The following is a 12,985-nucleotide window of genomic DNA, read 5'->3' on the forward strand; positions in this document are numbered from 1 at the left end:
TTGCAAACGGGAGCTTTCTGTATAATATTGGTGACGCTGAGCACGTTTCCAAGGCTACCGTCTCTCGGGCAGTCAGGAATGTTACAGTTGCACTGAAACGTCTCCTGTACTCGTTTGTGGTGTTCCCCGGTCATAGACCCACAAGATTTATCAAAGAGGGATGCCACAAAATTGCAGGTATCAGGATGAACAAAACTTAATCCATGATGTGGTGATACTTGAACTACTACTTAAATTTTACATTTATTTTCACGGTTCCCAGGCGTGATTGGCTGTATAGATGGCACTCACATTCCAATCATTGCTCCTTCAGTAAATGAAGGAGAGTATGTGAACAGGAAGTCTTTCCACAGCATTAATGTACAGGTACATAGTTCCCTGTAGCATTTCAAACTAACAGATTATTTCATTATAGTAATGGATGCTAATTTGTGTTCTCTGCACTGTGAAGATCATATGTGATGCTGCCAACATTATCACAAATGTGGAAGCCAACTGCTCAGCCTCTGTGAGTGGTGGTGGTGGAGGACCCCCACCTGTTTTTCGGGCCTCCGCTTTTGTTCTGTTGGCTATAACGGGTCGCATATGAGCATACAGAGTAAGCAAATATGTACTTGTAATGTGCTCAGATAATTTCAATAAGTGCTTACAGAGGGGAAATTAATGTAGCCTCTAACTGCAATTGATTTACATCGGACAAACAGACCAAGCACTATGGCTCATAATACAATTACACCTTACCTGTTTGGACTATATTTTTATATTTCATTTTTACTTGCTGCCAGGAACGTTTGGGGCCTGTTGGGTTGCACCTGCGCTCACATCACATCACAAAATAAAATGTATGAAATAAAAAATAAAATATAATATAATAAAATAACTGTCACGGTCCGGGGCAGCGGCCGTGTGAAGAGTGGAAAGGAGGACTCAGATGCAGCACTTACTCAGATGTGAAGGTGATTTATTGACAATACTGAACATAAAGTGGAGATGGCAAAACAGAACTAAGGACGAACTAAACTGGGAGAAACTACACAAAGGGAGTGGCAAACCTGAACATGAAGGGAGAACAGCAGGGAGAGCACGCATGGGATTCACCGGGTATGAACACAGACGACGTGACGAGGAGCAGAGGAAATCACACACTATAAGTACACAAAGAGACACTGGGAAATCACACACAGGTGGGGGAAACAGCTGGACCTGATTAACCTGACGAGACAGGGGAACACTAACACCAGGGACCAACAGAGGGAGCACAAACCCAGAACCCAGTATCTAAAATCCCAAAACACAAACCATCCCAAAACAGCCCATGAATAATAAAGAGAATAATAACAATAAGGGACACAAACACAAAGTCACTCAGTCATGGCCGCAAGACCATGACAATAACGTGTTAAATGGGTGGAAATCCCTAGATCAATGTTTAAATTAACACTCACGCATTGACTCTGTCGGCTTTGTTTTGCCATGCATGCTCCCTTTCTTTTTTTTTCCGCGCAATTTGCATGTTATCGGCATATGCTGCCATCAGAATTTCGGCCTCAAGCGCTGTAAAATACATTGACCGCGCCTTCTTTCCCTCCGTCTCCATGGTGACTCGCTTAATCTGTGCTCCACTAATTAGGGCTTTATGTATCCTCGTGCGCGTGCTTAACTTGGGGTTAAAGCAACTCCGCGTTGACTGAACTAATTGTTATCAGCCTTTCTGAAACCGAATATTCCGAGTTGGACAGTTCGGGGTTACTCAACCCTGAGTATCGTTTTTCACTCTGAGTTTTCTAAACCGGCTTCCTGAAATAGGGCCCAGGACTTCAAGTATGTTGACATACACTTCACACAATAAGTGTGCTACACCAACTAAGTCTTATTCTGGCACCAGGCTGACTACAAACATTTCAGAACAGATATACCAGAATAGATTGCCATATGTATAAAAGGTAGCATATGTGGATTAGACTAAACTATTATGTTGTTTTAAGTAAACACCCTTAAACTTACAAGTTTCTTTCACCCACTGTTTTTCAATCCTCGTGTTTCTTGCACTTTTTCTATTTCTGGAGCCAGAAGTCACCATACTTAGATGAAAAGGTGTATTGTAGCCGACTAGTAAACTGCTAGAATTTCACTCACTAGAAGCACAAACATATGTGTCAAATCCAGCCATGTATGTTCAAAATCTCCAGATGATATCAACAAAACATGTAGAAGGTTAGTTTGGTCACTGTAATTACAAAAGTGAGGCTACGGTTCTGTAATTGGATGGTTATAGCCATACAGTTGTTAGAAGGTGAAAACTATCCATGTGCTGTGTTGTAAACATCATTTTTAATGCTGTAGGGTTGAACATTTGCCTGTTTGGACTGACCACTGGAGAGACTGTTGGCTTCATTTTCAAACCCTTGAGGTTGCCGTTTGGTTCAGCACTATTAACTGCTCCTAGAAACTGCTATTGTAAATTATGTTTGATGGATGACCTCGAGAAACACAAAACAGCTTATAGGACATCAGGTCAATCCAGTTGTCCTGTTTATAAAGTTAATATACTGATATCAAGACATTAGATTTGACCATTAATGGGTAGAAACAGATACAAATAAAGAAATGTGAGACCTTAGATGTTTAATTCACTGACTGACCTTTGTTAAAACTTGCTTTTGCCGTAAATGATAACACTCCATTACTGCAAAGAGTAAAAGACAGACTATAATATAATCATCTTGCTTCGTAATTGTATGTGTGCGTTTTTTTAAATATTATGCAGGCTATAAATTTTGTTCCCGGGGCCAGACATCTGAGCACTTTGCCAAGTTAGCAGTCATTTGCTGCTATGCAACAGAGAAAATATTTCTTGTTGCCTCTTAATGCACAGGGAGGGAAGACAACATTTACATTATGTAGAGATAATCACGGCTTCATCTGTTAACAGCACAACTTATTGATGTTGGGCAGGGACATCTATGATGTGTGTGGCGGAGCAGTAGCCAGTCTAATGGAAAAGTGTGAGCCTTTACTTCATAATAAATTTATTCCCAAACCCGGGTAATACTTGAGTGTCGGCTAATAAATCTAAACAAGAGAAACCTTTTAGAAACTGATGGAGTCCCTACTTCACTGCTTTCTATCAGCACTAACATGCAACACTTGGATTGGATTACAACGATGCTAATGTATTTTGGCTCTTCTTGTAGGATATATAAGAATGGGTTGATTTTGGTGGGAAGCGAAGTCTGGGATCTAATAAACAGCCTTCAAACTTCTAAGCTTATCAAAAATCTGAGCAGCTGTGGTCAGAAGACAAGGAAGTTGCGCTTTGGGCCCATTGATGGTCACTACAGCTTGCCAACGGTGGTTGGGAGGATGAAACGCAGCTGCTTCCTTCACATTCTGAAATGGTGAGGACTTGGTGGATGGATGTGAATTGGCTTGTGTGAGGTCCTGGGGGGGGGGAGACTCAAATCACAGCTGCAGGGCAACAAGCCATCCACCCGCGTCTCTTTACTTCCTCGCTAGCATCTACGCCCGTTTCCTGCCTAAGTAACGGTATTGCACAGCTGATAATGACGCGTAAAATAATAGCTGCACACATGATGAAAACACTTGACCCCCGACCTAAAGGGGATTTACATCCGACCTGAGTACTCTACTTTCTGTGTGGCCTCAGGAAAGTGTGAAAGGAGACTGATTTGTGCGGGCTTTACTCAGGATGGGAGTGAGGAGCTGTGGTCACAACTCAATCTGTCCCATATGGGAGAGATTGGAAGGGATGAGCTGCATGAGGGGGATCCGTTTGTGAGGGTTTGTCTCATCAAATAGGAACAGGACTGCAGCAGATCAGTCATGCTAAATACCCCAGTAAACTGAAACATGTTTATTTCTTTTTTTTAAATCAATATTCATCATATAGCAATCCCAAGGAGTTAGACTTTGTGCAAGTGTTTAGTGACCCGCGTGTAACAACAGCTTTTATTGTTGACAGTATAAATAACAGCCAATAGCTAACAAGGAATTGGAGCCTCTAGAATCCAGTAGCTGCTGGGGTGCATTTATAGTTTTTTAACATTTCCCAGACTTCCTTGATTATAATTTTGAGTAATACTACATTTATAATCAACAGCAGCTACCATTTTTTACCTCACTGCCTAAACACAAGACATGCACATGAACTTTTGGCTTATGAAGGTACTCACAGGTTTTCTTTGGATGCTCTTTCTTTCCAGTCCAAATCACACAACATCCATTCATTTTCTGAAACCCTTGCTCATATCCCAGCTGTCATGGGCTGAGAGGTTTTGGTTGGCAAAGATTCAGTTTAATTGTGCTAAGTAAGTTAGACAGGCAGCTGTCAGTCGGGGAACATTTATTCAAATAGTAAAATGACCAGTGTGTGTTCCCATCAGGGAAGAAAAAGAGAGAAAGAACAGGAAAAAAAAAAAAGGAATAGACGTCAGCGTGAACTATCGCGTGTCCACCATTACCTGGCCAAAACTGGAAGTGATGTCACTGAACGACACAGGAAATCATTCCTGCCTGTGGCCATCTCCCTGTACAACGCATCCACTTAACACACTGTTTGCTGCTACAACTACACATGTTTCTTTTCCAAATATTTATTTATAAGTGACTTATGTATGTATGTATGTATGTATATATATGTATATATTGTACTATTCTTAGTTAGCGTATTGTCTGTCTTGTCTTAATGTTGGTTTAAAATGGAGCACTGTAACAAAAATAATTTCCCCCAGGGATCAATAAAGTATTCTGATTCTGATTCTGATTATTCGCACAAAATGTAGATTTTTACCTTTGGGGCCTTATAAGCCTGTACTGGTGTTTTTAAAAGTCATGTTACACTGCTGGAAATAGTTTATTTTGATGCACATGCTGGTTTTTTTGCAAATTTGCATTGTAATATTTTTTTTCCAACAGTATATAAAAATTGGTGTATCTCAAAAATAAAACTATGAAGACACTCAAAATAAATTTCCTGTTGAAAGAAACTATTTTGTGCAACTTTTTTGTATTTACAGTTTTGAGGGACAAACCTCTTAAATTTCTCTAACTAGAAATATATGTAAAAAAAACAAAAAACAAAAACGATTTTCTATTTTTTTGTAAATTGCACTTTGTTGCAATTTGTGTAGTTATTATAGACTTAATGCAGAAATATTATTAAAATTTGGGTTATAATGGTTATACTGATGTATAGCAACTTGGAATGCTCCCAAAAATGGCACTACAGCATGTAAAAATATAAAGATAACTCTGGCAGACTTGGTTCTATGGTAGGTCTTAAAGGGTTAACAGATTGATAGCATTTCTCACCAACAATGCTTCTTCTGGTAGCAGATGGGTGCATAAATTAGGAAACAACTATTAGTGCCAACTTTGACAAACAGATTAGTTCTGTGGTAAAAAAAAAAAAAAAAAGTATATATTATTTTTATTTCCAGTTGAGATTGTTGGCCAAATTGAAAGTTTATCATTTGTATAATGACTTTGAAAGAATCAAATATTAGAGTTCTCTTATTAGATGCCATGATAAACACTTTGATACCATTCTCCTATTCTATTAGAGTTTATTTGCAAAGTCTCTGAGTACAACACACTTCAGTATTGCTGTCATTAGACAGAAGTGAGCTTCACTGACTCATCACATTAGAGATTTTACAAATAAATGGTAAATGGCCTGCATTTGTATAGCGCTTTTCTAGTCCATAGGACCCCAAAGCGCTTCACACTACATTCAGTCATTCACCCATTCACACACTGGCGATAGCAAGCTACATCGTAGCCACAGCTGCCCTGGGGCGCACTGACAGAGGAAAGGCTGCCGGACACAGGCGCCACCGGGCCCTCTGACCACCACCAGTAGGCAAACACGGGGTTAGTATCTTGCCCAAGGATATTTGGCATGCAGCCAGGGATCGAACCGCCGACCTTCTGATTAGTGGCTGACCTGCTCTGCCACCTGAGCTACAGGTGACTTCAAAATCATTATTTTCCTTTTTTTGAGCATAAAATAGATTTGTTAGTGTGTTTCTGATAATTGTCCTGCTACATAATCTGACTGTACTTAAATTATAGAGCATGAGCATTTGCCTTCAGGATATCCAGTTTGGTATTCTTTGGACTTTGGTCAGCAGTTTTTTGTTGTTGTTTTTGCCTTGCGGCTCCCCCATGAATACCATTTTTGTCCAGTTTCTTTCTTGTTTTTGAATCACAAACATTCACCCTAACTGAGACAAATTCGGTAGGTAATTGGTTTTAAGGTTCATCCATTTGTGGATAATGGCTCTCACTAAGGGGAGGGCGATTACTTTTCCAGGGCCAGGAAACTTTGGATAGCTGTTTTTCCCTAAATAATTGGATGATGGTCAGTAAATCAATTACCCTAACCCTAACTGGAGGAAATGTTGAAACTTCTGAACCGTTTAAATAAAATAAATTAATTATCAGTCATAAATGAAATTTAATTTGTATCATCTTTTGCTACATCTGGCAATATTGTCCAATTTATTGCATAAAAGTTATTGTGCAAATTAATCAGGTTTTCCAGAAAAAAAAAGACCTTAAAAAGTATCCCATCCATCTTTTCAAATCACTCCCTTAATTTGTAAATACATTTCTGTGTTTGCTATTAATCACAACAGAAATAATCTTAATTTGACAAAGTAACCAAAACTTTCCTATGCATATTGAATATGTAGAATTTCAGCTTAAAAATGGAATACTAGCTTGTTGTGAAAAGTCCAATATACTCTGATTAATTTTTGTTCATTAAACATTTCTTGGTGTTTTTCTCAGGCTTAAACAATATGATAAAACATTTTGGAACAAATATACACATTATTAGTCCAAAGCTGGAGGCCAGAATGGCAAAGATTTCTACAACTACAGCAAATTTCCCAGGTGAACTAACATATGCTGGGATAAAGGTGATCCACACTGCACAGAATATCAACATGCTGAAGGTGATAAACTTGGCTTCATTGAAATTATCAGGTAATTTGCGGGCTAAGGCGGCTAAAACAAAGCAAAACAAAGCAAGTAGCCCTATGTACCCGAGAACAGCCCAGAAGCCAACAGGAGAGCCTAATGCACATTCCAATATGATTTTCTCCTTGTATGTGGTTAGATTTTTTATTGGAAAAGGGGGACTGAATACTAACCAAAAAGAACATATTAAAACTTGAATAAATGTGAAAGACATAACAGTCATTCTCTGCTGTGGAGGACCAAACCATTTCATCACATTACTACCTGGAATTGTAGCTTTAAAGGCCATTAAAACCACTATAGTTTTCCCAAGTACACAGGAAATACAGAGAACAAAGTTGATACCAAATGCAGTGTGACGCAGCATGCAGGACCACTCAGATGGCGCTCCAATGAAAGTTAATGAACATAAGAAACACAGAGTCAGTGAGATGAGCAGCAGGAAGCTCAGCTCAGAATTGTTGGCTCGGACAATTGGAGATGTCCTGTGATAAAGGAATACAACTCCAGTGATAATGGCCAGACAGGCACCAATGACTGAGAATGTAGCCAAGGTGATTCCTAAGATGTCTTGAAAGGAAAGAAACTCTATAGGTTTAGGGATACAAGTGTCTCTCTTTGCATTAGGCCAGAATTCTTTGTGGCAGGGTAAACAGTCAGCTGAATCTGAATAAGAGAGAAAAAAAATATATAGGCTCCTTGTAATTTCTGTAATTTTCATATGTTCACAATAAAAACATTTTACATGCATAGAATTTTTTTCATTTTACCTGTTGTATTACTGATCTCTCCCTCAGGACACGCTATACAGTCATAGCAGCAGATGGGTTTTCCTTTCTGCAGTACTTTACGAGTTCCTGGAGAACAACTGTCAGTGCACACTGACACTGGCACCTGTCAACACACAAAGGTGGCATAATAAATATAAATTATCTTGTTCAGTAGAGTTAGATTCTCATCCTTTGAGTCATTACTTTTCTGCTATCCTCCATCCAGGTTATATTTCTGTTAATCCAAAGTTCGTGGCCCACTGGTAGTGATGCATCATAAAGCCCTACAGTTATAATATCAATGATGCCACTTTCACTTTTCTGCCAGTTAACGAGCTCATAAATAGCCACAGGATCACCATTAGCATTAAATGACACATCATATCCATTTTGGGAAAAATTTACCTTTTTCAGTTCAGTTAAAATCTGTAAACATGAATAAAGAGAGAGGGTGGGAGAGAAAGGAAATAGATAAAATAGTGCAATAATCAATATTAATACAAAATTGAATTCAAGCAGGTGATGAGGGAAACTGCCATTAAGATATTTATTTCTTCTGACCTGTTTGGCCTGCAACTTGGTTAATGTGTCACACTGAGCTGTGACATTTGCTCCTCGACACATTGCATTATGAATGGCATGTGCTATTGCATACACAGCTTTGTACACCATGTTAGTAATTCTGAGCTGAGATGTGTCAGTGTACTGATTATGGAGACTGTTTATGTCTTCTTTTCCATCACATACCTTCTTGTCTGCAACAGTATCTAAAAATAAACAAAGACAGAACTGACATTTTAAACTCTGAAATTCAAACTAGTCTCAGATCTCTTTTATGTACTTTCCACTGTGACCAATATTCTGAAAACCATACGTGTGTGTGTGTGTGTGTGTGTGTGTGTGTGTGTATGTGTGCGTGTGTGTATAATATTTAATTGAAAACTGCTAAGCTTATGGATCAACAGTGCACCTTGTAACACCAGAAGTTTGACAGGATCATTTAAACCTAGAAACATTCCTTACTGTTTTTAAGTGTGCAGTTGAATGAATCTTCCCAAAACTCAGTAAGTACTTGAGAAGCAGCCACTTCAGAGGGAGACAGATTCAACAAGAAGTCTCTTAGACCTGGAATTACTGACTTCGGAATCGCAAATCCAATGGCCCCAGCACATAAATGGAATCTCTTTAATTCTGAGTATGTTATCCATGACTCACTGCCTATCCATTGGCGTAGTGGGGAAGGCTCACGTGAAAGCTCCTCCAACAATATCTTCATGTCTCCTAAAGCTGCAAATGCCACCACAACTGTAGCTGTAGACCTGCTGAGACGACATAGTGCATTTGAAAAATGTTTTTGTGTCTTTTTACATCATCAAATGTTTATTTTAAAGATAATTAAACAAGTCAATGCACAATAATTATCTCTGATGAAGAAACCTGCGGATAACATCTGCCACTCTCTGAATTCTGCTCTGTGGGTCTGTCCGATAGAAAGACACAGAGTATTCCACACAGATCCCCTCTTTCTGTGCTGCTTGGAGAAAAGAAGCCATGCCCTTATTTCCATAATCCGAATCTGACCGAACAGCACCTATCCAAGTCCAGCCAAAGTGTTTCACTAGCTTGGCTAGTGCTTCAGCTTGAATCTGGTCACTGGGGACTGTTCTGAAAAAACTTGGGTACTGCTGCTTGTCAGACAAGCATGCACATGTGGCAAAGTGGCTCACCTAAACCAAAAGAAATAAAACAGTGTAGCTCAGAAAATACTGCAAACACAAATATCACATGGCATATTTTAAATACAAAAATGGACAGAAATTGGAAATTGGCATTTACCTGGGGAATGTTAAAAGAACTGATGACTTGTGACAAACTGATGGATGTCATAGACCCAGAGTCCCCAACAACGGCCATCACCATACCAGATTGTGAGCAATTGTTACCAATGAAAAACACAGGGTCGAAGCTATTTAGAAACTGAAATGCCACATGCACTGCCACAGCCACTGATGCACATGAGTCATAGATCTGATACCCGAGCCTAATTCCGGGCAGCAGCTCTGTGCTGTTGTTAATCTCTTCTATGGCAAAGATCATTGCACGTAATGATTGCAGATCATTAATCCTGCAGAAAGTTAACTCACTTTTAGAAATTAAACTACAGACTTAGGTTAAATGTCACAAGAAAACATTGTAGGAGTTGTGGGTTTTGACCATGGCCAAATAATGACTTAAATTTTTACGGGCACTTCAACACATTGCTTCATCAGTTAAATTCAGCAGAAATGATTATCATGATAAATCACAAAAATGTATAAATAAATATGTAAAGGCTTGTCATTTCCTGTTTGATTTTTGTAAGATTGTTGTTCAAAAATATGATTTCTGTTTTCAAAAACACAAATATTACTTCCACAAATATAAATGACTGACTATTGGAATATTTTTCTTGGTGATTTTTTTCAGAACCATACAGAAGCAATGTAATACCACAGAAAATAAAACGTGAAAACATTTTCATTCTTACATAGTGCAATATGTTTTGATCACTCTCTTCTTTCCAATACTGACCTTCCTTTGCATTTCACAGGCTCGGGTATGATGGTGTAGTCATTGTAAACTGTGTGTGCGTAGGTATGAAGAGAGAAAACACCACCAATAACAAAGTCCCCGTCCATTGAGAATGCAGGCAAACGAGTGCTTCCTTGAAGCTTGCATTTCACAGATGATACTACCGTACCAGCCCAAGCCCCTGTAGACATGGTTGTTTGAGTCAGATAAGCAGCCAATACCAGACCAATTAAAACAGCTGATCTTTCCATCTCTGTCTGACATCCAGCTTGTGTATATGGGCGTACGTTTGTTTTCCTTGGTTTATATAAGTCTTCTGAGAATTTTTTTTCTTCTTTTCATCTTCACAAGTACATCCCCTTACCAAGTAGTGTTTTCAAAACCCTCAGATATTAATGATAGTCTACGCCTTCCCAGTATGGTTTGGTGTCTTTGGGTTACCCAGGCCAAAAATCCTTTCATAATAAGTTTGATTAACTTTAAACAACAGATATATCTAGAATTTATAAATAGCTTGTCTCACATAAATAAATAGTTTACTAATTATCCATTGACCCAAAACATCCTAAATACACAAAAAATTAAAGCACTTTCATAGCAGTATGAAATTTAAAAAATCTTTATTTTTTGTGTATTTATGTCACTTCTGTAAAAATTCATCAAATTTCAGGCAAAAACAAATTAGGGCAATATCACGATGAAGACAAAGAAGAATCGTGTAATGAGTTGAATGTAGTGATAGAGAGTGTCCCCATAGGGGAGAGACTTGTCAAGGAGCAGATATTGATGGACGTGTAGATCAAAATAATAGAGAAGCTGAAGAGGTGTTGGACAGGTAAGATTATAAGGAGAGAAATGCAGGAAAACAGATGGTGGTGGATTTTGTGGGAAGGGTGGAAATAATTATCAAGAGGCACAGTTACCTTTTCCACAACAAGGTTACTGGAACTTTGGTGTACAGGGCGATCGTGGCTCAAGAGTTAGGAGTTCGCCTTGTAATCGGAAGGTTGCCGGTTCGAGCCCCGGCTCGGACAGTCTCGGTCGTTGTGTCCTTGGGCAAGACACTTCACCTGTTGCCTACTGGTGGTGGTCAGAGGGCCCGGTGGCGCCAGTGTCCGGCAGCCTCGCCTCTGTCAGTGCGCCCCAGGGTGGCTGTGGTTACAATGTAGCTTGCCATCACCAGTGTGCGAATGTGTGTGTGAATGGGTGGATGACTGGATATGTAAAGCGCTTTGGGGTCCTTAGGGACTAGTAAAGCGCTATATAAATACAGGCCATTTACCATTAGGCTTGAGGGGAATGTCTCGTGGCTGGTTGGGCCTAGCCTGAAAGAGCCACATGTGTCCAATCTCCTGTGGGTCGGCTACCACCAGTAGGAACTTTAGGGGTTTGATACATTGTGTTGATTGGTGGTAGAATAGATAGCAGTTGATCAACAGCTGGTAGGGAAAAATACAACCTGGTATACCGAAATAGACACCAAGCATGTGCTATTAGAAAGATGCTAACTGCAGTGTTCTTTCTATTGATACAGGTCTAGATTTGCTCTAGGTCTGGCACCAGTAACACAATCATATGTGATTGGTGGGCCCTTTTGTCACTACCATCATCTCCAAACCATACATCATAGCAGGTCTCACTATCATCTTGTAATCTTTACCTTTCACTCTTGCTGCTATGCTTGTGTCACAAATTATCCCTGACTAAATTGCAGATGTAATCTGCAATTTACTAAATTCTAGTTTCTTTCTCCTCTCAATTCAAGTGCATAATCCTAGCAATGTTAGCCTCTGTTGAATAAATAACTCTAGCCATCATTCATCTTAGTGTAACACAGTTAGGGGAATTGCTGAAACGATTGTATTAATGGGTCTATAAACCATATGGTTGACAACCACAGGTTTAAGGCACTTTACAATTGTGGAAAAGAAAATGACAAAAAATGAAAGAAAAGTAAAACACATAAACTACTAAAACAGTGACTTGGAAAAGTGTTAATCCTTAATGCTGGGTGCACCCTGGTACCCTGACTCCTTAACTGTTATGGAAAACCGATGACTCAAATTCAGTGTCCATTCATAAGAAAATCTCACACACCTTTCACATGTGGAGAATGTTCTACACAGCCGCTTATTATGCACAGTCCCAAATAAAACACGTCCAAGGGGTACAGTCCAAAAATTCCCAGGGTGTGAAAGAAAATAGGGATGGGAAAATGTCAGTCAGTGGTCTTTTTCATAACCAACCGTGTGAGTGATACAGTCCAACCACACCGCAAGGTGCAGCAGATCATCAAGTGGAAAAGAAGGGATTCTCGGTCTCTTTAAGTCCAGGTGGGAAGGCTTGCCATGTAATTCACTGGAGGAATCCACCTGAGGAGCAATCCAGTATACTAAAAAACACCTGACCTGTCTATGGAGCGCCAGGACTGCCATAATGAATTAATTAAATACACCAACACATGGTGGGCCTCTCTGGTGCTGTACATAACTGGTTCACTTCCTATCTCTCTGACAGAACTTTTATGGTGAGTATGGATACATGCTCCTCTAAGATCCATAGAATGACATGTGGTGTGCCTCAAGGGTCGGTTCTAGGCCCTGTACTTTTTAATTTGTATATGCTCCCTCTCGGCAGTG

At 39.5% G+C, this 12,985-nt stretch overlaps 1 protein-coding gene across 1 annotated transcript; it reads right to left on the reverse strand.

Moving 5' to 3' along the window:
• Window positions 1-6,772: 6,772 nt before the first annotated feature.
• LOC113037014 (extracellular calcium-sensing receptor-like) lies at window positions 6,773-10,468 on the reverse strand. The gene is made up of 8 exons (XM_026193708.2): window positions 10,347-10,468; window positions 9,612-9,900; window positions 9,213-9,502; window positions 8,799-9,094; window positions 8,337-8,542; window positions 7,980-8,201; window positions 7,776-7,899; window positions 6,773-7,671 (listed from the first exon to the last, which is right to left on the reverse strand). The coding sequence occupies exons 1-8, from the start codon at window positions 10,451-10,453 to the stop codon at window positions 6,773-6,775; spliced, it is 2,433 nt and encodes an 810-aa protein (XP_026049493.2). The 5' UTR covers window positions 10,454-10,468.
• Between the last annotated feature and the right edge of the window lie 2,517 nt (window positions 10,469-12,985).

The sequence above is a fragment of the Astatotilapia calliptera genome, chromosome 14, assembly GCF_964374335.1.
Source record: "Astatotilapia calliptera chromosome 14, fAstCal68.1, whole genome shotgun sequence".
NCBI classification, from domain to species: domain Eukaryota; kingdom Metazoa; phylum Chordata; class Actinopteri; order Cichliformes; family Cichlidae; genus Astatotilapia; species Astatotilapia calliptera.